General features: G+C 51.0%; 1 protein-coding gene across 1 annotated transcript; it reads right to left on the reverse strand.

Moving 5' to 3' along the window:
- Nucleotides 1-842: 842 nt before the first annotated feature.
- On the reverse strand, nt 843-27,268 carry WTIP (WT1 interacting protein). Its single transcript, XM_066243687.1, is given in 11 exon segments — nt 843-1,672; nt 9,537-9,605; nt 10,299-10,350; nt 11,147-11,277; nt 11,444-11,506; nt 11,655-11,722; nt 19,132-19,179; nt 19,182-19,232; nt 25,871-26,135; nt 26,137-26,326; nt 26,328-27,268. Coding segments are annotated over 11 exon segments (1,296 nt in total). The 5' UTR covers nt 26,546-27,268; the 3' UTR covers nt 843-1,531.
- Nucleotides 27,269-27,617: the final 349 nt, after the last annotated feature.

Consider the following 27,617-nt stretch of genomic DNA (forward strand, 5'->3'; position numbering starts at 1 on the left):
CTGTTGAAGTCCCCTTCTCCTCAGACACACTTTCCCCATCTGGGGACAACCTCTTCCTTCAAACACCTTGTTTAAAATCCCCAAACTCCCAGTACTTGCTTCCTCCACCCACCAGGGGGCCTCCCAGCTCCAGGCCTCAGTGCAGCAGGACCCCACTGGCTGCCACTCTGCTATTAGTCCCAATGGGCACTCCCCACAATGATCCGGTTCCTTACGCCTGGTTCCCCCAGATTGGTCCTACAGGCAGAGACCCCACATCTAACACTTGGGGAAAGGGAGGGCAAGAGTAGTAGCCAAAAGATGGTGGTCCAGGTTCCCAAAGAGTAAAGGGACTTGAGCACTGTGACTGGGTCTCTCCCCGGGGGCCACCCACAAGAGCAACTCCAGCGTAAGTCCAGGCTTCCTGATTCTGCTGTGTTTGTCAAAGAAAAATATTTACTCTCTGTTTCTTTTAACCACATTTCATTAGGTCACCACTCTTAAGACACGGACAAACAAAACCCCACATATTCTGAAGTCTGAAAGGCAGAGACATATATTGGCATTTTAGAGGCATTTATACAAAAATAGTTCAACTACAACACTTTTACCACCTGAAAATGATATACATTGGACAGTTGTGAATTTAACTTTCCTAAAAATAACAACTGTGAGCCAATTTTTAAAGGAACACTATATTCTTTTAAAGAAAATATTCTCAAAGGAAAAACTTAATTTAAGTCAAATCGTACGCGTGAGTCCTGGAGCCGGAGACAGTGCTTACTGCAATGTGTTCTCCCGCCACAGTGCAGGGAGCCCCTTACAGTCTCTTGACCCAGGCCTGTGGCTGAAATTCCGTGTAAGGGTCTTTTCCCGAGGTGGAAAGGTGGGGGAGGGGGGCACATCAGGACTGTGGCTTAAAACACCCACTGGAATCCATGTGGCCAAATCCCAGTGACCATAATGGTCAAAGGAAGGGCTCCTTTGCAGGCCCCACACCCTCCTGTGACCCCACCCAAACACGGCACACACCTCTGAACAAGACGCTTATGAAACATAGAAACATGCACACCCATAAGCCAACCACCATCGGCCAGTCCGCACTCAGCACGGAGAACTCTGGGAAAGGGTTCCTGGCCCCTTTTGAGCAGGAAACCGGCTCTGCCCGTGTATTCCTCTGCTCTCCTACCTGCACCCCCACTGAGTCCAGGAGCCTGTGCCTAAGGGGCGCAGGAGTCTCAGAACAGAGGCCATGATAGGGCAGGGGACCTGGGCAGAGCTGGAAGGAAGGAAGTGGCTGGAGGAGGCACAGACGGTGAATAAATAGAAGTAGCTTCGCGGAGGGGCCGGCCCCTCGGACAGCAGCTTGGTCGCAATTGTGGGGGGGGGGGGCCCGGAGGCGGGGCAGCCGGGCTACCCTGAAACAAAGCTCTGGCACTGAGCTGGGTCACCCATCCTGCTCACACGCTCTCTCTCTCTCTCTTTCTCTCTCTCTCTCTCTCTCTCTCTCACACACACACACACAGCGCCTCAGGGTCGGCTCTGCCCCTGCTCAGAGCTCAGTGACATGCACAGCAGGTGAGGGAAGTGGGCCCGTCCCGAGGCGCCGCAGGTGGCAGCGGCGGCACAGCAGATGGCCCTCCAGCGGGAAGCAGCGTCGCCCATCCTCCCCGCTCAGCTGAAGCCCGCAGTCCTAGGGAAGAACAAAAACCCCAAACACAGAGTGAGTAGGCGGGGTAATATACTGAGCAACTCAGGGTAAGGGTGTGGGGCTGTGTCTGACCTCCAGAGGACTCTCTGTGGCTTTAAATTGGGGGGCGGGGGGTGAAGGGATTGGGAACCCAGTGTGGGACACAAAACGGGGTGCTTCTCAGAGGAAGGAGGTGGGAGGACAGAGCGTAGAATCTGGGAGAGAGCTAGATGGTAAATGCGGCTCAGATAAAATAATAGGAACTTCTTAAAGCAGAGTACATCTCCCAGGGAGCACAGAAAATTAGAAAAGAGGGCAGGCAAGCACCTTAGCTATGGAGGCTCCAATGGTAAGAAAAAGTCTGAGCCAGGACTTGAGAGGAAAGTAAAAGTGAGGAAAACCAAAACCGCTTTGTCCTAAGGGCCCAGTGACAAGTCAAGGGAACTAGTCTGTGTGTGGAAAGCTGCTGAGAGCTGAGGAAAGAACAAGTGAGTGTCTCCTGATCCCACCATGTGGGGCCACTGATGATCTTGAGAAGGACAGGTGTCAAATACCTGACCCCAGAGACCTTGAGAGATAATGGAAGAGCCTGACCAGGCAGTGGTGCAGTGGATAGAGCGTCAGACTGGGATGCAGAGGACCCAGGTTCAAGACCCCGAGGTCGCCAGCTTGAACGCAGGCTCATCTGGTTTGAGCAAAGCTCACCACCTTGGCCCCAAGGTCGCTGGCTCGAGCAAGGAGTCACTCGGTCTGCTGAAGGCCCACGGTCAAGGCACATATGAGAAAGCAATCAATGAACTAAAGTGTCACAATGAAAACCTGATGATTGATGCGTCTCATCTTTCTCTGTTCCTATCTGTCTGTCCCTATCTCTCTCTCTCTCTCTCTCTCTCTCTCACACACACACACACACACACTCTGTCTCTGTTAAAAAAAGAGAGAGAGAGAGAGAGATAATGGAAGAGAAGAACTGGAGACACTAATTGAACAAGGAGTTCTACTTTGCCCCTCATCTTACCATTTTACCACTGCGGTATACTGTGTAGGCTAATTTTTTGTTTAAGAAGTCATGTGATTGGAATACGACCTCTGTAGAAAACTGGCAGGCAGTGTGAGGCACAGCCACAGAGGGGGTGCTGTCAAAGACAGTGGGACACCGGGCAAGACCAATGAGATCTTTTCCTTCCTTTTGCCTCCCACCCAGGAATGCCATGTTGGTCACACTGACTGCATCCAGGGCTGAACTCCTGCCTGGAAACTCTAACACTTGTTAGCCAAAGACCCTGAAACAAACCCCTGCCCTGCCCCACAGAAGTATAAGAGCTAGGCTGCTGGGATGGAGCCTCCTGTCCCAAGCCACTCATGTCTTAAGTGTCCTCCCTGTCCCGCCACAGACCCCTGACTGGGGCCTGCTACTAACTACCACGCACAGAGGAGGGAGAAAGAGGGGGGCCTAGAAACTCTAGTTCCTGCCCACGGTCCTGAGGCTTTGGGGGTGGAACCATCCACAGCCTGGCTTGCTCCTGGACTTCCCTGATCAACCTTTCTCTAGGGACTGTGCTTAGTGACCCCAAGGGGACACCAGTCTCTAGGACAGCCGAATAGGATGGCCTGTTAACTGGAGGGGGAATTGTAGCCCCTCTGCGGGCCATGATCCTCCTTCCCTGTTCCCCCAGCAGGATTCCTGTTCCCACTGGGCCACTTGCCCCACCAGGGTAAGCTGGTTCCAAACAGACCCTTGATGAGTGAAGATTTCTCACTCACACTCCCTCCTGCTCTTCCCTGGGCCCCGAAACCCAACTGCTCTTCTAAGTTTCTCTCCAACCACCTCATTCACTCGTTCTCGGCCTCCTGCTGCAGCTGCTTTGCCTCCGTGTGTCCCCCAAATGTTGCTGCTCTTTGGGCCATCCTCAGCCCAGTTCCCTGGCTGTACCAGCCATCCACAGGCCCAGGATGGGGCTCCTGCTTTTGGTCAAAACAGTAGCAAGGACTGCAATTCCCAGCCTACCTTTAACAATAAGAACCAAGCAAAATATATGATACAATGGATTCTCAGACCCTGGACAACTGCAAGGCAGGTCAGTGATCTCTGAGAGAAGAGAACCCAATGAGATGAGCCCTACAATTGCTCCATGTTACTATCAATACAGGTTTTCCAGGATGCCCATAGAGGACCCACTGGTCTCCTTGAACAGAGAACATGGGGAAGCCAAGGTATCTAGAAACCACAGGGTTGAGATTCAAAGAAGAAAGGTCTACATATGCCAATGGCTCCCAAATTCCTCTACCTATAGTTAGTCTTTGAACTCTAGCACATCCAGCTGCCGCCTGGACATCTCCATCCTGGTGTCTCCAGCTGCCAAAAATAAGAGCATCTTACCCCCTCCCCCTCTTGCCCTTACTCTCTCCTGGGGTCCTAATGAACACCTCCCAACCCCCAAACTCCCACACCCAGTGACTGACCAAATCTGGTCCTTTTTACTACCTGACCATCACTCACCTCAATGTACTTCCCTGACTCCACTAGCCTCCTCACAGAAAGCCAGCCCCTGTCCCTCTACTCCATTCATTCTCTGCATGGTGCTGAAAGCCCTTTCTGAAGTCCAAATGACATCATGGAACCCTTTTTGATTATTCTCTACTGCCCTCAGGATAAATCCACACTCCTTCACTCATGCGGCCTTTTGTCCCCAGCTCCTGCCAACTTCTCCAGTGACACAGAACACACTATTGAAGACAAGATGGCGATGGAGTAGGCAGATGTACCAACTTCCACCTCCCAGAACCAAAGTGGATTACAAACTAATTTTAAGAACCATCATCTGGAAAAACCAACTTTGGACTAAACTAAGAGGACTCTTCAACCAAGGAACACTGAAGAAGCCACACTGAGACTGGTAGGAAAAGCAGAAACGCAGAAGGGCTGCCCAGCTCCCCGAAGTGAACTGCAGTTGGGAGAGACTCGCGTGGTGGGAAGTGAGTTTAACAGAGAGGGGAGGGACCCAAGTCCCAGGAACAAAGCCCAAGCTTGCAGCCCCAGAGCCTAGAAGAGGCGTATGGACCATATTTAGCTGGAAACAAGACAGGATACTGTTTGTGAGAAAGAGACTGATTTCTCAGACCCAGGATTCTTCTTAAAGGGACCGCGCAGAACACCTCTCTCACAACCACTCACCCGGGGCTTGGGGGATGGGGAGAGAGGAGAAAACTGGAGTAGCAGTAAGAGAGTGTAATCTAGGAGGCATAGGGAGAAACACTTTGAGGGACAGCCACTGTAACCCCTGAGCTGAGTCACTCCCCAAATCTGAAGTGAATATTTCCCCCGGAAACAGCAATACCAGCAAAGGGAAGCAAGACACCAGCCAAACAAGCTCTCCCATGGCACTCAGAGCAGAATCGCTTAGAAGGAGGGAGCTTTCGGGACTACAGTAGTGAGTGTTAGTGTCTGAGCTGCAGCATCCCCACCCACACGGCTGAGGGCTTGCTGGGGGGCGGGCGGCAGCAGGACACAAAAGCGTGGTTCTTTTTTTTTTTTTTTTTTTTTACAGGGACAGAGAAAGAGTCAGAAAGAAGGATAGATAGGGACAGACAGACAAGAATGGAGAGAGATGAGAATCATCAATCATCAGTTTTCATTGGGACTCCTTAGTTGTTCATTGATTGCTTTCTCATATGTGCCTTGACCACGGGCCTTCAGCAGACTGAGTAACCCCTTGCTCGAGCCAGCAACCTTGGGTCCAAGCTGGTGAGCTTTTTTTGGCTCAAGCCAGATGAGCCCGCACTCAAGCTGGCAACCTCGGAGTCTCGAACTTGGGTCCTTCCGCATCCCAGTCCGATGCTCTATTCACTGCGCCACCACCTGGTCAGGCCAAAAAGCGTGGTTCTTTCAGCAAGGGCGAAAGCCAGCTGGCCACCACTGAGGCCCAGGTGTGAGCTCAGTATTGCCCTATTGGGGAGGAGGGGACGTGCAAAAGTGGTCAAGCCCAGCTGCGGGGGAAGGGCAGGAGCCCCAGAAAGGGCGGAGACCCGCCCTTGAGCAAGGGCGCAGGAGCACAGCCTTGCCCCACCCACGGAACCTAGGCTTGTGGCCTGTTTTGGGAGCCGGCTCCTCCTGTGGGGGTGAAGCCAAAAGCCCAGAACAGGCAGAGTCCCGCTACTGAGCGTGGGCATGCAGTCTCACCCGGCCTGTGGAGCCAAGGCTTGCAGCCATCCCACGAGCGGGCTCCTCCTTCAGGGGTGGGGCGAAAGCCCAGAGTCAGGCAAAGACCCGCAGCTGAGCAAAGGTGCTCACCCCTGCCCTCAGGGCTGAGCATAATGCCATCCGCGGGGGCTGGGCAAAGGCCAAAGCCACCAAGGCTTTTACACCCGAGCACGTGAGCACAGCCAATCCCATGAAGGAGAGGTGGAAACCACAGCAACAGCCCCAGTGGGCAGGCACCAGCAACGCCCATACCCAAATTCCCTAGGCATCAACAGCAGAGCGGGTGGCGGGCCTGTAGGCAGACCACACCTAGGGAACACATAGGCCACACACCAGTGGACTCCAGTGGACAAAACCTTCTTTTACACAGACAAAATGAAAAGGCAGAGAAATGCAACACAAATGAATCAAGAGAAATCCCCAGAAAAGGACCTGAATGAGTCAGATATACCCAAATTATCAGATGCAGAGTTTAAAATAACAATTGTTAGGATGCTCAAAGATATTAGAACAACAATAGATGGTCATTATGAACACCTAAATAAATAGCAAGTATAAAAAAGGATACTGAGGCCCTGGCCGGTGGCTCAGCGGTAGAGCATCGGCCTAGCGTGCGGAGGACCCGGGTTCGATTCCCGGCCAGGGCACACAGGAGAAGCGCCCATTTGCTTCTCCACCCCTCCGCCGCGCTTTCCTCTCTGTCTCTCTCTTCCCCTCCCGCAGCCGAGGCTCCATTGGAGCAAAGATGGCCCGGGCGCTGGGGATGGCTCTGTGGCCTCTGCCCCAGGCGCTAGAGTGGCTCTGGTCGCAACATGGCGACACCCAGGATGGGCAGAGCATCGCCCCCTGGTGGGCAGAGCGTCGCCCCTGGTGGGCGTGCCGGGTGGATCCCGGTCGGGCACATGCGGGAGTCTGTCTGACTGTCTCTCCCTGTTTCCAGCTTCAGAAAAATGAAAAAAAAAATAAATAAAATAAAAAAAAAAAAAAAAAAAAAAGGATACTGAAATATTAAAAAAGAATCAGTCCGAGATGACAAATACAATATCAGAAATGAAGACCACAATGAAAGGAATTAGAAACAGGATGGATAGAGCTGAGGATCAAATCAGCGAGTTAGAGGACAAGATAAAAAAAAGACACGGAAGCAGAGCAGAAAAAAGAAAAGAGACTCAAAAAGTCTGTAAGAGAACTCTGTGACAACATGAAAAGAAATAACATCCGCATCATAGGGGTTCCTGAAGAAGAAGAGAAAGAACAAGAGATAGAGACTTTGTTCAAACATATCATAGCTAAAAACTTCCCTCAATTGAGGCAGGAAAACATCTCAAAAGTTCAAGAAGCACAGAGAACTTCATTAAAGAGAAACCCAAAGAAATCTACACCAAGACACATCATAATTAAAATACCAAAGCTAAGTGAAAAAGAGAAAATATTAAAAGCTGCTAGAGAAAAAAAAACAATCACCTACAAAGGAGCCCCCATAAGGATGACTTCTGACTTCTCAACAGAAACACTTGAGGCCAGAAGGGAATGGCAAGAAATATTCAAAAGAATGCAGAACAAGAACCTACAACCAAGACTACTTTATCCAGCAAGGCTATCGTTTAAAATTGAAGAAGAAATAAAAAGCTTTCCAGACAAAAAAAAAAATTCAAGAAATTCACTACAACCAAACCAAGGCTGCAAGAAATGCTAAGGGGCCTGTTGTAAACAGATCAAAGGAGAAAACGAATATAGCAAAAGAGGAATACAGTTTTAAAGAATAAAATGGCAATAAAAATTACATATCAATAATAACCTTAAATGTAAATGGATTAAATGATCCGATCAAAAGACATAGGGTAGCTGCATGGATAAGAAAACAGGACCCGCCTGACCAGGCGGTGGCGCAGTGGATAGAGCGTCGGACTGGGATGAGGAAAACCCAGGTTCGAGACCCCGAGGTCGCCAGCTTGTGTGCGGGCTCATCTGGCTTGAGCAAAAAGCTCACCAGCTTAAGCCCAAGGTCGCTGGCTCAAGCAAGGGGTTATTCAGTCAGCTGAGGGCCCACGGTCAAGGCACATATGGGAAAGCAATCACTGAACAACTAAGGTGTAGCAACAAAAAACTGATGATTGATGCTTCTCATCTCTCTCTGTTCCTGTCTGTCTATCCCTCTCTCTGACTCTCTCTGTCTCTGTAAAAAAAAAAAAAAAAAAAAAAAAGAAAACAGGACCCATACATATGCTGTCTACAAGAGACACACCTTAAGCCAAAAGATGCACATAGACTGAAGATAAAAGGATGGAAAAAATATTTCATGCAAATGGAAATGAAAAAAAAGCTGGGGTAGCAATACTTATATCAAACAAAATGGACTTTAAAACAAAGGCTATAGTAAGAGATAAAGAAGGTCACTACATAATGATAAAGGGAGCAATCCAACAGGACCTAATATAGGATCACCTAAATATATAAAGCAGACTTTGATGGATTTAAAGGGCGAGATCAACAGCAATACTATAATAGTAGGGGATTTTAATACCCCACTAACATCACTAGATAGATCCTCAAGTAAGAAAATTAACAAAGAAACAGCAGACTTAAAGGACATACTAGATCAACTTGATTTACTATATAGATATCTTCAGAACCTTTCACCCTAAAGCAGCAGAATATACACTCATTTCAAGTGCTCATGGTACATTCTCTAGGATAGAACACATGTTAGGGCACAAAAGTGGTCTCAACAAATTTAAGAAGATTGAAATCATATCGAGCACATTCTCTGATCACAATGGCATGAAACTAGAAATCAACCACAACAGAAAAATTGAAAAATACTCAAACACTTGGAAACTAAATAGAATGTTATTAAGTGCTTCAATGGTGGAAAGGAAGGTCATTGAGCTAAAGCCTGCCAGACTTACATGCCTCTGCTGTGAGGAAACAGGGACACTGGAAGGTAGGCATAAAAATGAGACTCAGAGACATGGACAAGAGTGTGGGGGTTACGGGGTGGGGGGAAGGAGAGAGAGAGGGTTGGGGAAGGGGAGGGGCACAAAGAAAACCAGTTAGAAGGTGATGAAAGACAATTGGACTTTGGGTGATGGGAATGCAGCATAATCTAATGTCAAAATAATCTAGAGGTGTTTTCTCTGAACATATGTACCCTGATTTATCAATGTCACCCCATTAAAATTAATTTTAAAAATAAATAAATAAATAACCACACTCTTTACATCTGAGCACATTCTGCTTCGATTGCCTGAAAAGCCCTTCTCACTGCCTCCTTGGCTAACTCTTCTTCATCCTCTAAATCTTAGCTTGGGTATTGCCTCCTCCAGAAAACCTTCCCTTATTTTTCCAAGGCCTCTTATGCTCTCTGAACACCCCTTTGCTAGCAATGATGACATGTGTAGATAGTGCCCCAACACTTGTCTCTCCCAAGGGAGCAAGGACCATATTCTATGTGATCCACAACACCCCACACACTGTAAGCCCTCAATAACTATTTGACTGAATAGGACAAAGGCTGATAGCATATCTTGGGCACAGGGCTGAAGTCAGGAGAACAGGTAGAATGGTTAAGAAACCATAAAAGAGGAGATGAGCTTACAGAACACCCAGAAAGACGGAGACCCGTGTGAAGGTCAGCCTCTAGCCTTCTGGGAGAGCCAAGCTCACCTCACAGTGATAACATTCCACATGGTAGTCTCTGTCCATGGACACCACACGGATGGTTGTTTCACAGCCCTGAAAAAAGAGACGGAGTTCACACACAATAAGCAAGCTAGGATGTGACGTGAATTGTGCGTGGGGACACACCTACACCATGTGCTCTTGTCATGGTGGACGGGCACTCCTGCCATGTGAACACCCACATCAGGGTTTCCATAGGGTATAATGGGCCTCAGTACATGCACGAATGGATGTGCGTGTGCCTGGGCACCCGCCTACGGCTGCAGCCAGAAGCATGCCCACGTGTCCATGAGAGCCATTACATGGGTGTAAATGTGCAGGGACATGTTCTTTTCTGTTCTTTGGAGTCAGGAGATCACTGCCAGTCCTGCTTGCCCAGCATGGGACAGAACAAGCATGAGTGGAAGACAAAGCACCTGAGAGAGCCGCACACCCAAGGATGTCTCTGCAGAGACTGGCCCTCAGCTCATCTGTCCCCCGTGACCTCTGCCTACAGAGGTAACAGAGCCAGGGAGCAGTTCTCCTTCCATCGATGGGCAATGGAGCGGAGGGTGGCCAAAGAGAAGGGGCCACCATTTCCCTCTAACTCATGCAGGTAAACCACACACATGTCCCGAGGGACATGGAGGAGGAGCATCTGCTCATCCCTCCCACGCGGGCCCCAACAGCCAGGGCTGACCTGGGTAGGACCAAGCAGGGGCCAGGCTGGGCCAGGCACCTGGTCATCTCCTGGTGAGTGGTTCCTACCTGTGCAGGAAGGATAGGACGAGCACAGGAGGCACATTTTGGTGCAAAAACCCTGAAGAAGGAAAGGAAACCAGAAGTGACCAGCTGAGTGACCAGAGACCAAGGGCGCAGGGCAGACCCACCCACAGTAGCCCCATGATATGGCCTAGATGTCAGACCCCCTCTACTTATGTAGACATATTGGGGTGGGAGCAACTTCTGCCATGCCTTCTTGGCAATGGCCTTTTATCTAGCTTCCTAATTCACTCACCTCCATTCCATCACCTCCTCCAGATAGCTTCCAGTTCCACTTGGCCCTCTCCCTCATGCTTCCTGCAAGTTCCTTTCCCCCTAAAGTGCAGGTTTGGGCCACCCTCTAGCTGAGACCCCTGCGAAACCTGGCTGCACACTGAGTACCAGGGACCTAGGGCAGTTACCAACCCCATGCAATGCAGTCACAGTAAGGGAGAATGGATTGGCTGCTCACATGGATACCTGAGAGGCAGGAAAAGACTCTGCAGAGACCCAAATCCCCCATCCTAGGCAGAAGAGGCCTGGCCTGGCCTGGCCTGGCCCGACCCAGGGAATAGAGGAAGAGATGCTAGTAGGGCAGCGAGGAGCGTCCCCACCACTAGAAAAAGGGAAGCATGCAGGCAAAGAAGGGGAGGGAGAGGAAAGAGATGGCTGGGGACTGACCACCCAAGAGAGAGGGCTCAAGGCAGAGATCTGTGCCTTGACCCCACCACTGAGTACAAAAAAGGGAAGACTGGAAGTGAAAAGGCCAAGAACGGAGAGTACAGACAGGCAGGCCAGGAAAATACTTCCAAGCAGGGCAGAAGTCACACCTGCTCCCTATGCCAGCTACTCACGTGTGATAATCTCTGACACAGTAGATGTTGTTCTCCATGTCCACAGTGAAGGGCACCCCATCCAGGCACCCATTGCACACAGAGCACCGGAAGCAGCCTGGGTGATAGGACTTCCCAAGGGCCTGGAGGATCTGGGGGTGGGAGGCACTGAAGGGTCAGTGCAGGTGGAAGGCTCAACACCGCCCCCGGAATAGGCTCTGGCTCTGAGCCCTTGGCAGGTCTGCAACAGGTGAAAAGGGTGGGGTCCTGAGTTTGCCCATGTCAGAGGGGCTCCAGGAGGCTGGGGGAGGTTCTCACCATCTCCATGATGAGGTGTCCACACACGCTACACTTGTCAGCCGTTTGCTGGAACCCGGAGTACTGGCAGGGACACAGGATCCAGGATGTTACGTGACAAAGGGGCATTCACTGCCAAGCCAGCACCTGCCTCCTGTCCTCAGATGTCCATGCGAATCAGGGGTGCCCGGCTCCCACCCATGGCACCAGCCAGTGCACAGCTGTGACTCACCAGGAAGTCCTCCTGGCAGTATACCTTCTCGCCCACATTGTAGAACGCCTTCCCACGAAGTCGTCTCCCTGCAAGGACGAGGGTCGAGAAGGGTGTCCCTGGGCCGCTGGAAACCACGGATGGGACCCCTGCTGCCATTTTTTCAGCACCCTCCTCCAATAGATGAGAAGTGGATTATTCCCTTTAATGTTATCATCGTGATACTAATTAACTTTTTAAATGTATTTCTCAATTACAGTTCATATACAATATTGTATTAGTGTCAGGCATAGAACTCAGTGATTAGATATGTCTAGTCACCCCAGTAACTCTAATACCCACTTGGTACCACACCTAATTACTACAATATTATTGACTGTATTCCCTATGCGGTACTTCACATTCCTCTTTTTTTATAGCAGAAAAGAGACAGAGAAACAGGAAGAGAGAGATATAAGAAGAATCAATTTGTAGTTGGCGTCAGTTTAGTTGTTCATCGATTGCTTCTCATATGTGCCTTGACTGGGGGGGCACCAGCCGAGCCACTGACCCTTGGCTCAAACCAGCAATCATAGGATCATGGTGATGAGCCCTTGCTCAAGCCGGCAACCCCACACTCAAGCTGATAAGCCTGTGCTCAAGATGGTGACCCTGAAGTTTTGAACCTGGGACTTTAGCATCACAGGTTGATACTTATCTACTATGCTACCACCAGTCAGGCCCCTGTGACTATTTTGTAACTGCCAATTTGTACTTCTTAATCCTTTCACCTCTTTCACTCAACCCCCAACCCCCGTCCCACCTGGAATCCATCAGTCTGTCCTTTTGTCTCTGAGCCTGTTTCTGTTTTATTTTTTATTTTGTTTCTTTAATATTCCACATATAGCCTGACCTGTGGTGGCGCAGTGGATAAAGCGTTGACCTGGAAATGCTGAGGTCGCCGGTTCAAAACCCTGGGCTTGCCTGGTCAAGGCACATATGGGAGTTGATGCTTCCAGCTCCTTCCCCCTTCTCTCTCTCTGTTTCACCTCTCTCTCTCTCTCTCTCTCCCTCTCCTCTCTAAAGGGAATAAATAAATAAAAATTAAAAAAAAAATTAAAAAAAAAATTCCACATATAAGTGAAATCATATGGTACTTGTCTTTCTCTATCTTGACTTATTTCCCTCGGCATAATAACCTTAGATCTGTTCATGTTGTTGCAAATGGTAATTTTTTTTTTTAATTCAGTGAGAGGAGGGGAGGCAGAGACAGACTTTAGCATGTGCCCCGATCAGGATCCACCCGGCAAACCCACTAGGGGGCAAGGCTCTGCCCACCTGTGGCATTGCTTCATTGCTCAGCAACCAAGCTCTTCTTAGCACCTGAGGCAGAGGCCACAAAGCCGTCCTCAGCATCCAGGGCCAACTCGCTCCAACCAAGCCATGGCTGCAGGAGAGGGGGTGGAGAGAAGCAAAAGGGGGAGGGGTGCTTCCACTTCTCTCCCCTTTTTCTCTCTCTCCCTCTCTAAAAATCAATTAAATTTTTTTTTAATTTTAGATATTTTTATTATTTTTAAAAATTTTATTATTGGTTTTTTAGAGAGAGGGGAGGGGAGGAAGAATCAGGAAGCATCAACTCATAGTAGTTGCTTCCTATATGTGCCTTGACTGGGCAAACCCAGGGTTTTGAACCGAAAACCCCAGCATTCCAGGTTGACGCTTTATTCACTGCCTCACCACAGGTCAGGCAAAAAAAAACTATGATCAAAAATAAAAGGTTAAATAGAACATGTGGTCAATAGAACTATTGTAAGAGGTTGTCAAAGCAAAAATATGAAGAACTAACATAGCAAATTAAACTGATGTTCTAATTTATTTTTTTAATCACAAATATTTCCGTTAAACTGATAGCACTTTTCAGAATGACTTTCCTTATTCAATGAACATCAGAAGGACAACACTCACCAGGTGAAGGAGCCTAATATGAAGGATGTGTCCTTGTCAAAACATCAGCTCCAACAGCTTTGAGAGGCATCTCCATGACAGTGAGGAGAGACACAGAGCCTAACCAGAGACAAGAGGGCACCTCCTTCACCTGCTGAGGGCATCCATGAAAACCCACAGCTGACACGAGACAGAAAAGTAAAACGATAAATGTTTATCCCCTTAGGAAAAGGGGAGTAAGAGGCAGGCAGTGTACGAGCATGGGCAGTAGGAAGTAAAGGCCTTCACTGGCCCCGCTGGGTAGCTCAATTGGTTAGTGTTGACCAGACATGTCAAGGCTGTGGATTCAATCCCTGGTCAGTGCACATATAATAATCAACGAATGAATGCATAAATAAATGGAACAAGTCAATGTTTCTCTGTTTCTGTTTCTCTCTCTTCCCCTTCCTCTCTCTCTCTAAAAACAATAAATAAAAAATTTTAAAATGTGTAAATAGCCAAGAAGCCGACAAAAAGATGTTCAACCTCACTAGTCCTCAGGGAAATGCAATTTAACCGCACTGAGAAACTACATCATACACCTTAGAATGGCTAAAATTGCCCTGACTGGTTTGCTCAGTGGTAGAGCGTCAGCTCGGTATGTGGAGGTCCTGGGTTCGATTCCCAGCCAGAGCACATAGGAGAAGCAACCATCTGCTTGTCCTCCCCTCCCTTTCTCCCTTATCTCTCTCTCTCTTCCCCTCCTGCAGCCATGGCTTGACTGATTGGATCATGGTGGCCGTGTGCACTGAGGATGGCTCCGTTGTGCCTCTGTCTGAGGTGCTAAAACTAGCTCTGTCCACCTGAACAGGCACTAGACACAGTGGATAAAGCATTGACCTGGAACGCTGAGGATCCAGGTTCAAAACCTCAAGGTTGCCTCCTTCACTGCAGGCTCACCCAGCTTGAACATAGGATCACAGATATAACCCCATGGTCACTGGCTTGAGCCCAAAAATCGCTGGCTTGAAGCTCAAATCTCTGTGTTAAGCCTAAGGTCGCTGGCTCAGGCAAGGGGACACTAGCTCAGCTGGAGGTCCCCCACCCCTGGTCAAGGCACATAAAAGAAAGCGATCAATGAACAACTAAGATGCCGCAAGTGTAAGTTGAAGCTTCTATTCTCTCTCCCTTCCTGTTTGTCCCTATCTATCCCCTTCTCTCTCTCTTGCTTAAAAAAAAAAATTGTGGGCCCTGGCCGGTTGGCTCAGCGGTAGAGCGTCGGCCTGGCATGCGGGGGACCCGGGTTCGATTCCCGGCCAGGGCACATAGGAGAAGTGCCCATTTGCTTCTCCACCCCCACCCCCCTCCTTCCTCTCTGTCTCTCTCTTCCCCTCCTGCAGCCAAGGCTCCATTGGAGCAAAGATGGCCCGGGCGCTGGGGATGGCTCCTTGGCCTCTGCCCCAGGTGCTAGAGTGGCCCTGGTTGTGGCAGAGCGACGCCCCGGAGGGGCAGAGCATCACCCCCTGGTGGGCAGAGCGTCGCCCCTGGTGGGCGAGCCGGGTGGATCCCGGTCAGGTGCATGCGGGAGTCTGTCTGACTGTCTCTCCCCGTTTCCAGCTTCAGAAAAATACAAAAAAAAAAAAAATTGTGGGCCCTGGCCAGTAGGCTGAGTGATAGAGCCTCTGCCCAACATGTGGAAGTCCTGGGTTCGATTCCCCAGCCAGAGCACACAGGAGAAGCACCCATCTGCTTCTCTACCCTTCCCTCTCTCCTTTCTCTCTGTCTCTCTCGTCTCTTCTTGCAGCCAAGGCTTCATTAGAGCAAAGTTGGCCTGAACACTGAGGATGGTTCCATGGCCTCCACCTCAGGCACTAGAATGGCTCTGGTTGCAACAGATCAACGCCCCAGATAGGCAGAGCATTGCCCCCAGTGGACTTGCCAGATGGATCCTGGTCAGGCACATGCGGGAGTCTGTCTCTCTGCCTCCTCGCTTCTCACTTCAGAAAAATACAAAAAAAAAAAAAAACTGCTTGGTTGCAAGCATGGCCCCAGATAGGTAGAGCCTCAGACCAGACGGGGTTACTGAATGGATACTAGTTGGGTGCATGCAGGATTCTATCTCCCCTCCTCTCACTTATAAAAAAAAAAAAAACTGCTAAAATTAAAAAGACTACAATGCCAATTTCTGGCAATAATATAGAACAACCTAATTCTCTTATATTTCTAGTAGAAGTATAAAATGGTACAAGCCCTTTAAAAAGCATTTTGGCATTTCTTATGGAGTTAAACATACACTTAGCCTATGACCCAGAAATTCCACTTCTTGGAACTCAGCCAAGAGAAATTAAAATAAGGATGTTCACAGCACAATCTAGTATCTACCAACAGTTAAATGGATAAATAAATTGCAGTATCTTCATACAATAAACTTCCACTCAGGAATGAAAAGGAGTTACAATTCCTTTAGTTCATGCAAGAACATGAACAACAGAAAAGACATGCTTAGCAAAAAAAAAAAAATCAATCACAAAATACTATATACTACATGACTATACATATCAAGTTCTAGGACACATCTATGTGGTAGAAATCAGAACACTGGTTAGGTGGATATGATGAGGGAGCATACAGGAAACTATAAAAGGGCAAGATAGAAGTTTTTACTGAACTTTAAATTTGCTATATCTGCCCCGGCTGGTTGGCCAAGTGGTAGAGCATCAGCAGGACATGTGGATGTCCCAGGTTCAATTCCTGGTCAAGACACACAGGAGATGCGACCATCTGCTTCTCCACCCCTCCACCACCCTTTCCGTCTCTCTTTCCCCTCCTCCTGCAGCCATGAATCGACCTGCTCAAGTAAGTTGGCCTCGTGCATTGAGGGCAGCTCCATGGTCTCCACCTCAGGCACTAAAAAAACAGCTTGGGTGCAGAGCAATGGAGCAACACGGCAACGACCCCAAATGGGCAGAGCATCACCCCCTAGTGGGTTTGACAGGTGGATCCCAGTCAGGGCCCATGTGGGAGTCTGTCTCTGCCTCCTCTCCACTCACTAAAAAAAAAAAGCCCTGGCCGGTTGGCTCAGCAGTAGAGCATCGGCCTGGCGTGTGGGGGACCTCGGTTCGATTCCCGGCCAGGGCACATAGGAGAAGCGCCCATTTGCTTCTCAACCCCCCCCTCCTTCCTCTCTGTCTCTCTCTTCCCCTCCCGCAGCCAAGGCTCCATTGGAGCAAAGATGGCCCGGGCGCTGGGGATGGCTCCTTGGCCTCTGCCCCAGGCGCTAGAGTGGCTCTGGTCGCGGCAGAGCGACGCCCCGGAGGGGCAGAGCATCGCCCCCTGGTGGGCAGAGCGTCGCCCCTGGTGGGCGTGCCGGGTGGATCCCGGTTGGGTGCATGCGGGAGTCTGTCTGACTTTCTCTCCTCGTTTCCAGCTTCAGAAAAATACAAAAAAAAAAAAAATCTATGACTTTGAGAGGTATGAGTTATATAAATATATACACTTATCCAAAATCCTTTCACTATATAAAAATTGTTCTTGAAAACAAAGATAAATGTAAAACACTTGTGCCAGAGAAAAGAAGAGGTCAAAGAATGATGGGGACATGTCAAAGGGCACAGGAGCCAACTGGAAGGGACTTCCACTAGCCAAATTTGAAACAATTTATGTATCAGAAAGAATAATGACCATATTGTAAAATCTTTCATGAATAAAAATCCTTAAGTATGTAAGAATACTCATAACGCCTGGGCCGGCTGGTTCAGTGGATAGTGTTAGCCCAGCATGAGGACGTCCCAGGTTCAATCCCCAGTCAGGACACACACGAGAAGTGACCATCTGCTTCTCTTCCCCTCGCTCTTCCCTTCCTCTCTTTCTTCCCCTCTTGCAGCCAGTGATCAGTAGGTTCGAGAGTCGGCACCGGGTGCTGAGGGTAGCTTGGTTGATTTGAGCATTGGGCCCCAACAGGATTGCCGGGTGGATCCCAGTCTGGGCACATGCACAAGAGTCTGTCTCTCTATCTCCCCTTCTCTCACTTAGAAAAAAAGGGGGAAATACTCATAAAAGAAAAAAATACATTTTCCCCCATTCAAGTTTAAAACTTTCCTTAACAGAAAGTTTTCAAACATTCCCTGGGGAAATGCAGTGAACACAGACCTCAAGGAATTCTCACAGGCATAGTCCCACAACCAAAAATTACAAAACAGGCCCTGGCTGGTTGGCTCAGTGGTAGAGTGTCGGCCTGGCTTGCAGGAGTCCCGGGTTCAATTCCAGGCCAGGACACACAGGAGAGGCGCCCATCTGCTTCTCCGCCCCTCTCCCTCTCCTTCCTCTCTGTCTCTCTCTTCCCCTCCCACAGCCAAGGCTCCATTGGAGCAAAGTTGGCCCAGGCCCTGAGGATGGCTGCATGGCATCTGCCTCAGGCGCTACAATGGCTCTGGTTGCAACAGAGCAACGCCCCAGATGGGCAGAGCATCGCCCCCTGGTGGGCATGCCGGGTGGATCCCAGTCGGGCACATGGGAGAGTCTATCTGACTGCCTCCCCATTTCCAACTTCAGAAAATACCAAAAATAAAAAATAAAAAATTACAAAACATATGAGAAAACAAGGATCGCGACCAAGAGAGAGGAGAAACAGTAAATAGCAGGAGTTCAGAAAATATCAGATACTGGAAATATTAGATGCATAATATAGTATAGGCATGTTTAATATGCTTACAAAATAAAACCAGATGTCTAAAGCATGAGATTACAAAGATTTCTTGGAGAGGACTTTAAAAGCAACATTTCTAAACAAAGATTCATTGGTCCTTATTAAGAATTTCTTTTCATCAGAAGATTTCATTTAGAGCGTAATGAAGTACAATTGGGTTAGGTAAAAAATTTATGGCCCTGGCCGGTTGGCTCAGTGGTAGAACGTCAGCCTGGAGTGCGGAAGTCCCAGGTTTGATTCCCAGCCAGGGCACACAGGAGAAGCGCTCATCTGCTTCTCCACCTCTCCTCCCCTCCCACAGCCAAGGCTCCATTGGAGCAAAGATAGCCCGAACGCTGGGGATGGTTCCATGGCCTCTGCCTCAGGTGCTAGAGTGGCTCTGGGGGCAACAGAGTGACACCCCGGATGGGCAGAGCATCGCCCCCTGGTGGGCGTGCCGGGTGGATCCCGGTCGGGTGCATGCAGGAGTCTGTCTGACTGCCTCCCCGTTTCCAGCTTCAGAAAAATAAAAAATAAAAAAAATTATATCATACATAACCAACAAAGAACTTTTATCTAAGATGCGTGAGGAACTCCTACAATAATGGAAAGATAAGTGTTTTTCTGCTGTTGCAAAAACAACTTCTCAAAATGATTTGACTTAACACTGTGCCTGTATCATACTTTTATAAAATAAAATATTAAAGGCCCTGGCCAGGTAGCTATGTTGGTTAGAGCGTTGTCCCGATACAGCAAGGTTGCAGGTTCAATCCCTGCACCCCGTCAGGGTACATACAAGAATCAACCAATGAATGCATAAATAAGTGGAACAACAAATCGATGTTTCTCTCTCTCTTTCTCTCTTTCCTAGGTGGTTCATGGTGCAAGAGGGTCCAGAAAGAGGTTACCTACCACAGGAGTCACAGGTGAAGCAATCGGTATGATACAGGCTCCCCATTGCTGGCACGCTTGCCTTGCTCCGTAGATACCAAGCCCACACTTGATGCAAATGCCTGTGGGAGAAGAGGCAGGACAGAGCAGTTAGTACCATACATATGCAGCTGGTGCATCCAAATCCCAGCCCTAATGCTCCCCACCAGCCCAACCTCGGACAAGTGAACTTCTCTAGGCCTCCATCACGCACTCACTAATGCCTAACCTGGGGACGATACGGGGACCCACTACTTAGGGTTAGTTGCTGTTGCTGTTCAGCAGAGCACCTGGTACAGAGTCATCCTCGCCTCAAAATCATTATGACCGGGCCCTGGCCTAGCGTGCGGAGGACCCAGGTTCAATTCCCGGCCAAGGCACACAGGAGAAGCACCCATTTGCTTCTCCACCCCTCCGCCGGGCTTTCCTCTGTCTCTCTCTTCCCCTCCCGCAGCAAAGGCTCCATTGGAGCAAAGATGGCCCGGGCGCTGGGGATGGCTCTGTGGCCTCTGCCTCAGGCGCTAGAGTGGCTCTGGTCACAACATGGCAACGCCCAGGATGGGCAGAGCATCGCCCCCTGGTGGGCAGAGCGTCGCCCCATGGTGGGCGTGCCAGGTGGATCCCGGTCGGGCGCATGCGGGAGTCTGTCTGACTGTCTCTCCCTGTTTCCAGCTTCAGAAAAAAGAAAAAGAAAAAAAAAAATCACCATGACCGGTTTATACCTAGAAAGTCACCCACGGCCTGCTCTTGGGACTACAGAAAAATCCTTTCTTCTGGCTATGAGACAGAAAGAATGAAGACCACACAGACACAAGCAGAGCAGTCACTGACCCTCCCCAGTCATACCGTCCTCATCCGAACCATAAGGCTCACTTTTTTTTTTTTTGTATTTTTCCGAAGTTAGAAGCAGTGAGGCAGTCAGACAGACTCCCACGTGCGCCCAACCTGAATCCACCCAGCATGGCCACCATGGGGCGATATCTGCCCATCTGGGGTGTTGCTCCATTGGGGCTGCAATCATTCTAGCACCTGAGGCAGATGCCATGGAGTCGTCCTAGGTCCCAGGCCAACTTTGCTCCAATGGAGCCTTGGCTGTGTGAGGGAAAGAAAGAGAGGAAGGAAAGGAAAAAGGGTAGAGAAGCAGATGCTTCCCCTGTGTGATCTGGCCGGTCATTGAACCCGGGTCCTCCACACACCAGGCCAACGCTCTACCGCTGAGCCAACAGGCCAGGGCCTGTCTGTGTGATTTTTAAGTAGGGTAGGCAGAGCAGGTTCTGGTGATCAGGTGAGATCTGAGCAGAGGTTTTAAAAATAAGGATCGGGGCCCCAGACAGGTGGCTCAGTAGATTAAGTGTTATCATGGTGCACTGAGGTACAGGTTCAATCCCTAGTCAGTACACGTATGAGAAGCAACTAGTGAGTGCACAACTAAATGAAACACTTTGATGCTTCTGTCTCTCTCTCTCAGAAAACAAAAGCAAAAAAATATATTTTTTAAATATTTTAAAGAAAAAAGCGAAGCTGCTCTAGGAAGACTGGGTGGTTTCGGAGGCCACCCCTTGCAGCACAGGGTGGGGAGCCTAGCAGGCAGAGGAGGGGCGGTACTAGAGAGGTCACCAGCAATGCCAGGGCAAAGCCTGACACTACCCCTAGGAGACTCCCTGACCAGCCCTCCTGCAGACCCAGCCCACAGGTGGCCAGCCCACACAGCAGAAGTCCCCTTCCCAAAGTTACCCAGAGTGTCCCTGGCCCCAGAGGACTTGAAGAATATTCCACCTGCCCTCTGAATCCAAAATCTTCTGGCTGCTCTAGGACTCGCTGCCCTCACCCATTCCCTCCTGCGTTCTACCTGATCTCTCTCCTTGACATTTAACCATGGTCAAGCCTCTTCCAGCTTTAAAAAGACTTTCTCTTACCATCGGCCACCCATTTTCTTCCTCCCCTCAGTCAAGGAAGAAAGATTAGTTCTACACTGTCATCTCCTAACTGTGCAAACTCATGACTTCCTCTTCACGTACTGCTAGAAGGGGCCCTCTCCTCTTTGGTTTCCAGGATATGACCTGCACCTGGCTTTCTGGTTCCTCTCCCTTCCCAGCTCTAGTGGGTATTCTCCTACTCTGTCTTGGGTCACCCGTGCCTGTTCTCCCAGGGGTAGGAGGACTGCTTCATTTGCCAGCAAACCCAGGCAGGAATGTAGAGGTGGCTGCTGGGGACCTAGGTGAATGGAGGAGAGCCATGGCCACCAGAAGTCACAGCCATGCCTCGGCTCTGCTAACGGCTACTGGATGGACACGCAGGCCCAGCATTGCTAACGGTCCTAATTTTTCAAGAAAAGTGAGATATCTAGATTTGTATATGAAATCTTTCCATACTGAAATTACTAACATAAATGTTCCGAGAATGCAGAAGGCAAACATACTATATGTAAAGGTCTCCCTGGGCAGTCCCAAACTCTCTCAACACCCCTCAGAGGGCTCTGCCCCAGCCAGGACCCCTCTCTGCACTCACTGCTCCACCTCCCAGATGGCCTCCAGACGACTCCAGGTCCAGAACAGAGGTCCAGGGTCCTCCATAAAACTGCTCTTCCTCCAAGTTACTACTCAAGAAATGGCACTTTGGAGAGGCCAGGTTTCAGGGAACATCCAGGTCGGCTCTCTCCCACCTGCAACTCTGATCTCGGCCCCTGTACCCTAATCTTTTTTTTTTTTTTTTTTTTACAGAGGCAGAGATAGACAGGGACAGACAGACAGGAACGGAGAGAGATGAGAAGCATCAATCATCAGTTTCTCGTTGCGCGCTGCGACTTCTTAGTTGTTCATTGATTGCTTTCTCATATGTGCCTTGACCGTGGGCCTTCAGCAGACCGAGTAACCCCCTGCTGGAGCCAGCGACCTTGGGTCCAAGCTGGTGAGCTCTTTGCTCAAACCAGATGAGCCGGCGCTCAAGCTGGCGACCTCGGGGTCTCGAACCTGGGTCCTTCCGCATCCCAGTCCGACGCTCTATACACTGCACCACCACCTGGTCAGGCTGTGCCCTAATCTTGACTGAATTCCCTTCCCTCACTCCCACCACCTGATTCACCATCATCAATTCTCATCCCAACGATCATTTCAACATCCTCATGGTGTCACAGCCTGGCCCCCAATCACACATCCCAAATATTGTAGCCAGACTTTTCTTTCTTTTTTTCACTTTCATAAAAAAATTTTAGGAAATTATATTTAATGGAGTGAAATTGATCAATAAGAGTACACAGGTTGCAGGTGAACATTTCTCTAAGACTTCTTTTTATTTTTTGCGACAGAGACAGAGAGAATCAGATGGGGACAGACAGACAGGAAGGGAGAGAGATGAGAAGTATCAATTCTTCATTGCAGCTCTTTAGTCTCCTTAGTTGTCCATTGATTGCTTTCTCATATGTGCCTCAACCGGGGGCTACAGCAGACTGAGTGACCCCTTGCTCGAGCCAGCGACCTTGGGCTCAAGCTGGTGAGCCTTGCTCAAAACAGATGAGCCTGCGCTCAAGCTGACTCGAGACCTCGGGGTCTCGAACCTGGGTCCTCTGCATCCCTATCCAATGCTCTATCCACTGTGCCACCGCCTGGTCAGGCAAGACTTCTTTCTAAAGTGAAATGGCCCACTCTAAACCTTAGCTCTTGTCCATCTACTTTGAATACCCAATCTTTTCTTTCACTTGTCTAAGTTATTGAACTATGTAGTGAATAAACAGAGGTCAGCTGCCTGAGGGACACAGGAAGAATGATGGGCTATGACCTTGCATCATGAGGTTTTTTAGTTCTCTTTGATGTTTCCCTAAATATATGCCTGCAACAATTTAACAAAAATATACTGAAGAGGAACCAGAAGCAGGAGGTACCTCAGAAATTCAGGGAGCAACCCAAGCCAGTAACGCAGTTGATCAGAGTGTCGTCCTGATAGCCAAGACCATGGGTTCAATCCTCAGTTAGGGGACATCCAAGAATTAAACAATAAATGCACAGATAAGTGGAGCAACAAATCAATGTTTCTCTCTCTCTCTCCACCATCCTCTTTCTCTAAAAACAATAAATAAAAAATAAACCTTTGAAAACAATTCAGAGAGCAGAGAGTTTTAAGGAGAGACAACTCCACCCATGAGATGTAGCAGTGAGGTCCAGACCCACAAGGTCTGGCAAACACCCAGGAGAGTCACCAAGGTCATGAGCAAGAACTGGGTCAGCCCAGTAAGAGGAGATCTGAGTGGATGAGCAAAGACGATGCTAACCGGACACCCAGCTGAAAAGATGAGATGAAAGGGGCATCCAGACCTCGTGGCCATGCAGCTTTGGGGATTTTTATTTTTAATAAGAAAAACCTTTTTTTTAAGATTTTTTTATGATTTTATTTATTCATTTTAGAGAGAGAGAGAAGGGGAGGAAGAGAAGGAAGCATCAACTCCCCCCATATCATATGTGCCTTGACTAGGAAAGCCTCAGGGTTACAGGTCGACGGTTTATCCACTGTGCCACCACAGGGCAGGGAAGACTCTTGACCATATTTGTAACCAAAGGAAAAGCACCGGTGGGAAGAGGAAAGGTGAAGATGGGGTTGGAGATGGGAGGGTATTTGTCCTCAGATGACGTGGACTTGAGAGCCTGTGGGGAAGGGAACAGGAAGCCACTGGGAAGACAGCTGCTGACCTCAATTTTCTCAGCAAAGCAGGAAAGGCAGGGCCAGAGGAGAGAGGAAGGTTCCTGAGGGAATTAGAGGGAACTGACCAAGGCATAGGGCAATGGATGGTGCCGAGAAGACCAGAAGACCATCGCTCTGCCCCTGGCACGCAGCGAAAAAGGGAGCTGCAGCACAGGCACAGAGCTGGGCTCTGCAGGACAGACAGCGACTGGAGGAGGCAGAGGTAATAGTGAGATGCAGGCCACAGTCAGAACTGAAGATGGCAGCAGCGCAGAAAAAACAGGGTGTGGCTCTGGGAGTGGGTGCTGAGGACAAGGCAGAGAGGTCACCAAACTTAAAGAGGTTCTGGATGCCTGAGGCTGTTGGCTGGCTAAAGGCAAGGGACTCCAAACTTGGTGAGGAGAGACAGAGGGACCATGAGGTCAGCTGGTGCAAGAGCCACGAAGGAAGGGGCCAGAGAGGAAGAAACACCCTGAGAAACAGGTTCATCACAGATCAGCTGAGCTCAGGCTACCTAAAAATGTCCTTGTGCAAAATTTTATACTTTTCAGTTACCTGTATTTTTAAAATCAGAAAAATGTTACCTAAATCTGGCTTCTCTTGGGGAAAAAAAGATATATCATCCCTCACCTCCCCCTCCCACGTGGCTTCAATGGGCCGGAACTGAGGGGCAGCTCCCTTTAGAAAGGAGGACCCACTGCTCTTATGGTCTTGTGCCTGGGACCCCTTCACTTCTCCCATTAGCTGCCTGGGTATAGCCACCTCCATGCCACACAGACTCATGAGTACCTGCGGAGGTCCCCAGAACACACCCCACCAGCTTCTGCAAAGCGTAGGGACAGGTGAATGAATGGCCTTCTGTCCACAAAGCAATAGAAAGTCTTTCTCCTCAGAAGACAGTCCAGAGAGGAAACAGCTTCCTAACTCACTGTCTTTTCCCAGACGCTCCCATGCCAGGTCCCAGCAGCCACACCACAAATTCTCACCCTACAGCTCCCAGATGTGCTTACCCTCCCAAAGGCAGCCCACACACTCCCTTGACCACCAGATGCCTCCTGATCTGCAACCCAAGTGAATGGAGTGGAACAAGCACATGCTCCAGGCCTGCTTTGCCCACATTCTTCCCTTTGCCTGCAATGCCCCCATCTGACCTGTCACATACAGCTACCTCCTCCCTCCAGATCCAGTTCAGGGCGGTCCTGAGCTGCTAGCTGAAATGAATGCAGGAAACCCAGGACAGCCTACATCCCTGGCAGAATGAACACTAGCCACCTCCCTACCCCCAATTAGAGTCTGGTGCCTGGATTGTCCAGCCCAGCAGTAAGGGAGGGAAGGAAGCCCCAGGCATCTTGTCGAACCTCAAGCCTAAGAGTCCTATTGTTGTCCAAAGGACTAACAGGGTTCTGTGAGGCCCAGGGTCCGAATGGGAAATGAACTCAGAAACTGGTGAGGTTTGCAAATGCTGTCCAGCAGGATTCCCTCTGGAAACATGCCACATACAAAGCAAAGCTTAGAGAGAGGACAGCCCAGAGACTGGCTTGGTCCCCTCTGCTACAGGGTGGACTCTCCCCCCCTCACACACTCTACCTCCAACAGCTACCATCACCAAACACTCAGGTAAGAGGGGGTCCGGTGGCAACCCGGCCACTCCACCGCCCTGCTTACTGTCTACAAACGACACTGCTGCCGGGAGGGCAAACACCGGGAGGATGGGTCCCTACACAATTTATCCGACCCTGGTCACAAAGTATCCAGTAGGATGAACAGAAGCAACTGCCTGGAGTTAAGAAGAAATTAGTCGGAAATGGCTTGTTGTGCCTATTTACATGGCTTTTTCTCCCAGTTGAGATAAGAGCTTCAACTCACTTTCCAGAGCCCCTTTCTGGCTGGGAGACTGAGACGCCAGGCCGGCGGTCCACACTCACACACTTCCGGCGAAACATGTCACCGGCTCCCCTTATCATCCCGGCCCCTAACAACGCCCAGCCCCAGTCACCCAAGCTGTGCTCGACCGAGCCGGACGCAACCCCGGGCCGTCCCGACCGCTCACCGAAGTAATCCCGCGCCGTGCGCGCTTCCAGCGCCCGCTCCAGCTCCCGGGTCAACGCCTCCAGCCGCCGCTCCGCCGCGCTCGGGCCGCCCTCTCGGCCCAGGGGCAGCTGGAGCGAAGGCAGAGGGAAGGGGGCCGGCCCGGCAGACTCGGGGGAGCGAGTCGGCGCGGGGCCGGGGCCGGGACCGGGCAGGAGCAGGTCGGGGTAAGCGCCGGCCGAGCCGCGGGAGCCGAGACTGGACACGCTGGAGCGGGCGCTGCTCACACGACGGCGGCTCCGGACCGGGACGCGGGTCCGAGCGGCCTGAGCGCGGACTGCCGTGGCGCTGGTCGTAGCCCAGGCTGATGCCGCTGGAACGGGCGCTGCAGCTGCCGCCAACGCCGCCGCTGTCGGAGCCCGCCAGGCTGGCCCGCGGGCTGCCCGCTGGCTGCGCGCTCATCTCGGGGGCCACCGGCGCCGCTCTTCCCTCGACTCAGTCCGTCCGTCCCGGCCTCGGGGCCGCTGGCGCGGCCCTTCCCTCGGCGGCCCAGCGCCGGCACCGCCTCGTCTCCCAGCCCGAGCCTCGGCCCCCGCCGACCCCGGCCCGGAGAGTCGCAGCCAGGCTGCAGGTCCCGCAGGGCCAGCCCTGCCAGGAGCAGAGCCGCCTCGTCCTCGGCCGCCCGGGAGCGCTGCATGGCCCGACCCGCCGGCTGTCGCGCGTCACCTCCGCTTCAGCTTCCCGCCGCCGCTCCGCCCGAGCCGCCGCATCGTCCGCCCGAACTCGGAGCCCGCCCCGGGACCCCTGGGCGCGGGGCGGGGCGGGGCCGATGCCGGACTGGGGTCGCTCCGCCGACCACGCGCGGTCCGGGCCCGTAGCGCTCCGCTCAGAACCGCGCGAGGCGGAGGAATGTGCGCTCGGAGACGCCGGGACGCGCCCCCTCCTCCCGCCGCCGCGCGGGGGCGAAGGGACTCCTTTGTGGGGGCAGGAATGCGAGGAAGGAGACGGCACTGCGGCCTCTGGTATGTGGGGGAGTGGCGGCGGCGGCGCTCGGAGCGTGCAGGAGCATGGAGGGGCGCGGAGGCACCGCCGGAACGCCGCGCCGGTCGCCGCGGCTGCTTTTCCAACCTAGCCCTGGGCGGGCCGGTGGCGAGCTGTGGCCGCCGTCTTGCGTCCGGACCGTCGGTCCTGTGGAAGGGTCACGGTCCGTGCGAGCTGAGCTGGAGGAGGCCCCCGCCGTCTCGGCCGGAGAAATACAAGCTTACAAACGTTTCACACAAACTCCCTCGTCCTGCATCCCAGAGCTGCCACACTTTCAGCGACCCTGGCCTTTTGGCTGAATCGCTGCGCCCCATCCAGGACCCTGAAAAATCCTCTACATCTGGCGCATATCCCCCCCCTCCGCCCCAGGATCTCGCGTGACCCCACGGCCCCAGCCCAACCCTGGACCATGTGGTTCCTCACTGCTTTCCGGAACCCCCATCTGTCTGTTGGTGAAGGCGCCTAGTACAAGAAGTTGGGGTTTATTGGGAACTGTTTCTTGCTTCTGGTTGCTGTACGCAAGACTCCAAGGCCAAGCCAGGCCGAAGCCAATGTCAGGTTGAGCCAGTGGACGGCTGGGCCTCGGCTATGGCCACCACTTTCAGTCACCAAGACATATTAGGACTCCCTGTTTTTCCAGGACCTGCCCTCAGGGATGAGGTGGGGCTTTGGAGTCCACAGGCGGTGGGGGGAGGTAGAGAGGTGTCTAGGGCTTTGTCCCCAAAAAC

Source organism: Saccopteryx bilineata, chromosome 9, assembly GCF_036850765.1.
Source record: "Saccopteryx bilineata isolate mSacBil1 chromosome 9, mSacBil1_pri_phased_curated, whole genome shotgun sequence".
Classification (NCBI taxonomy): Eukaryota; Metazoa; Chordata; class Mammalia; order Chiroptera; family Emballonuridae; genus Saccopteryx; species Saccopteryx bilineata.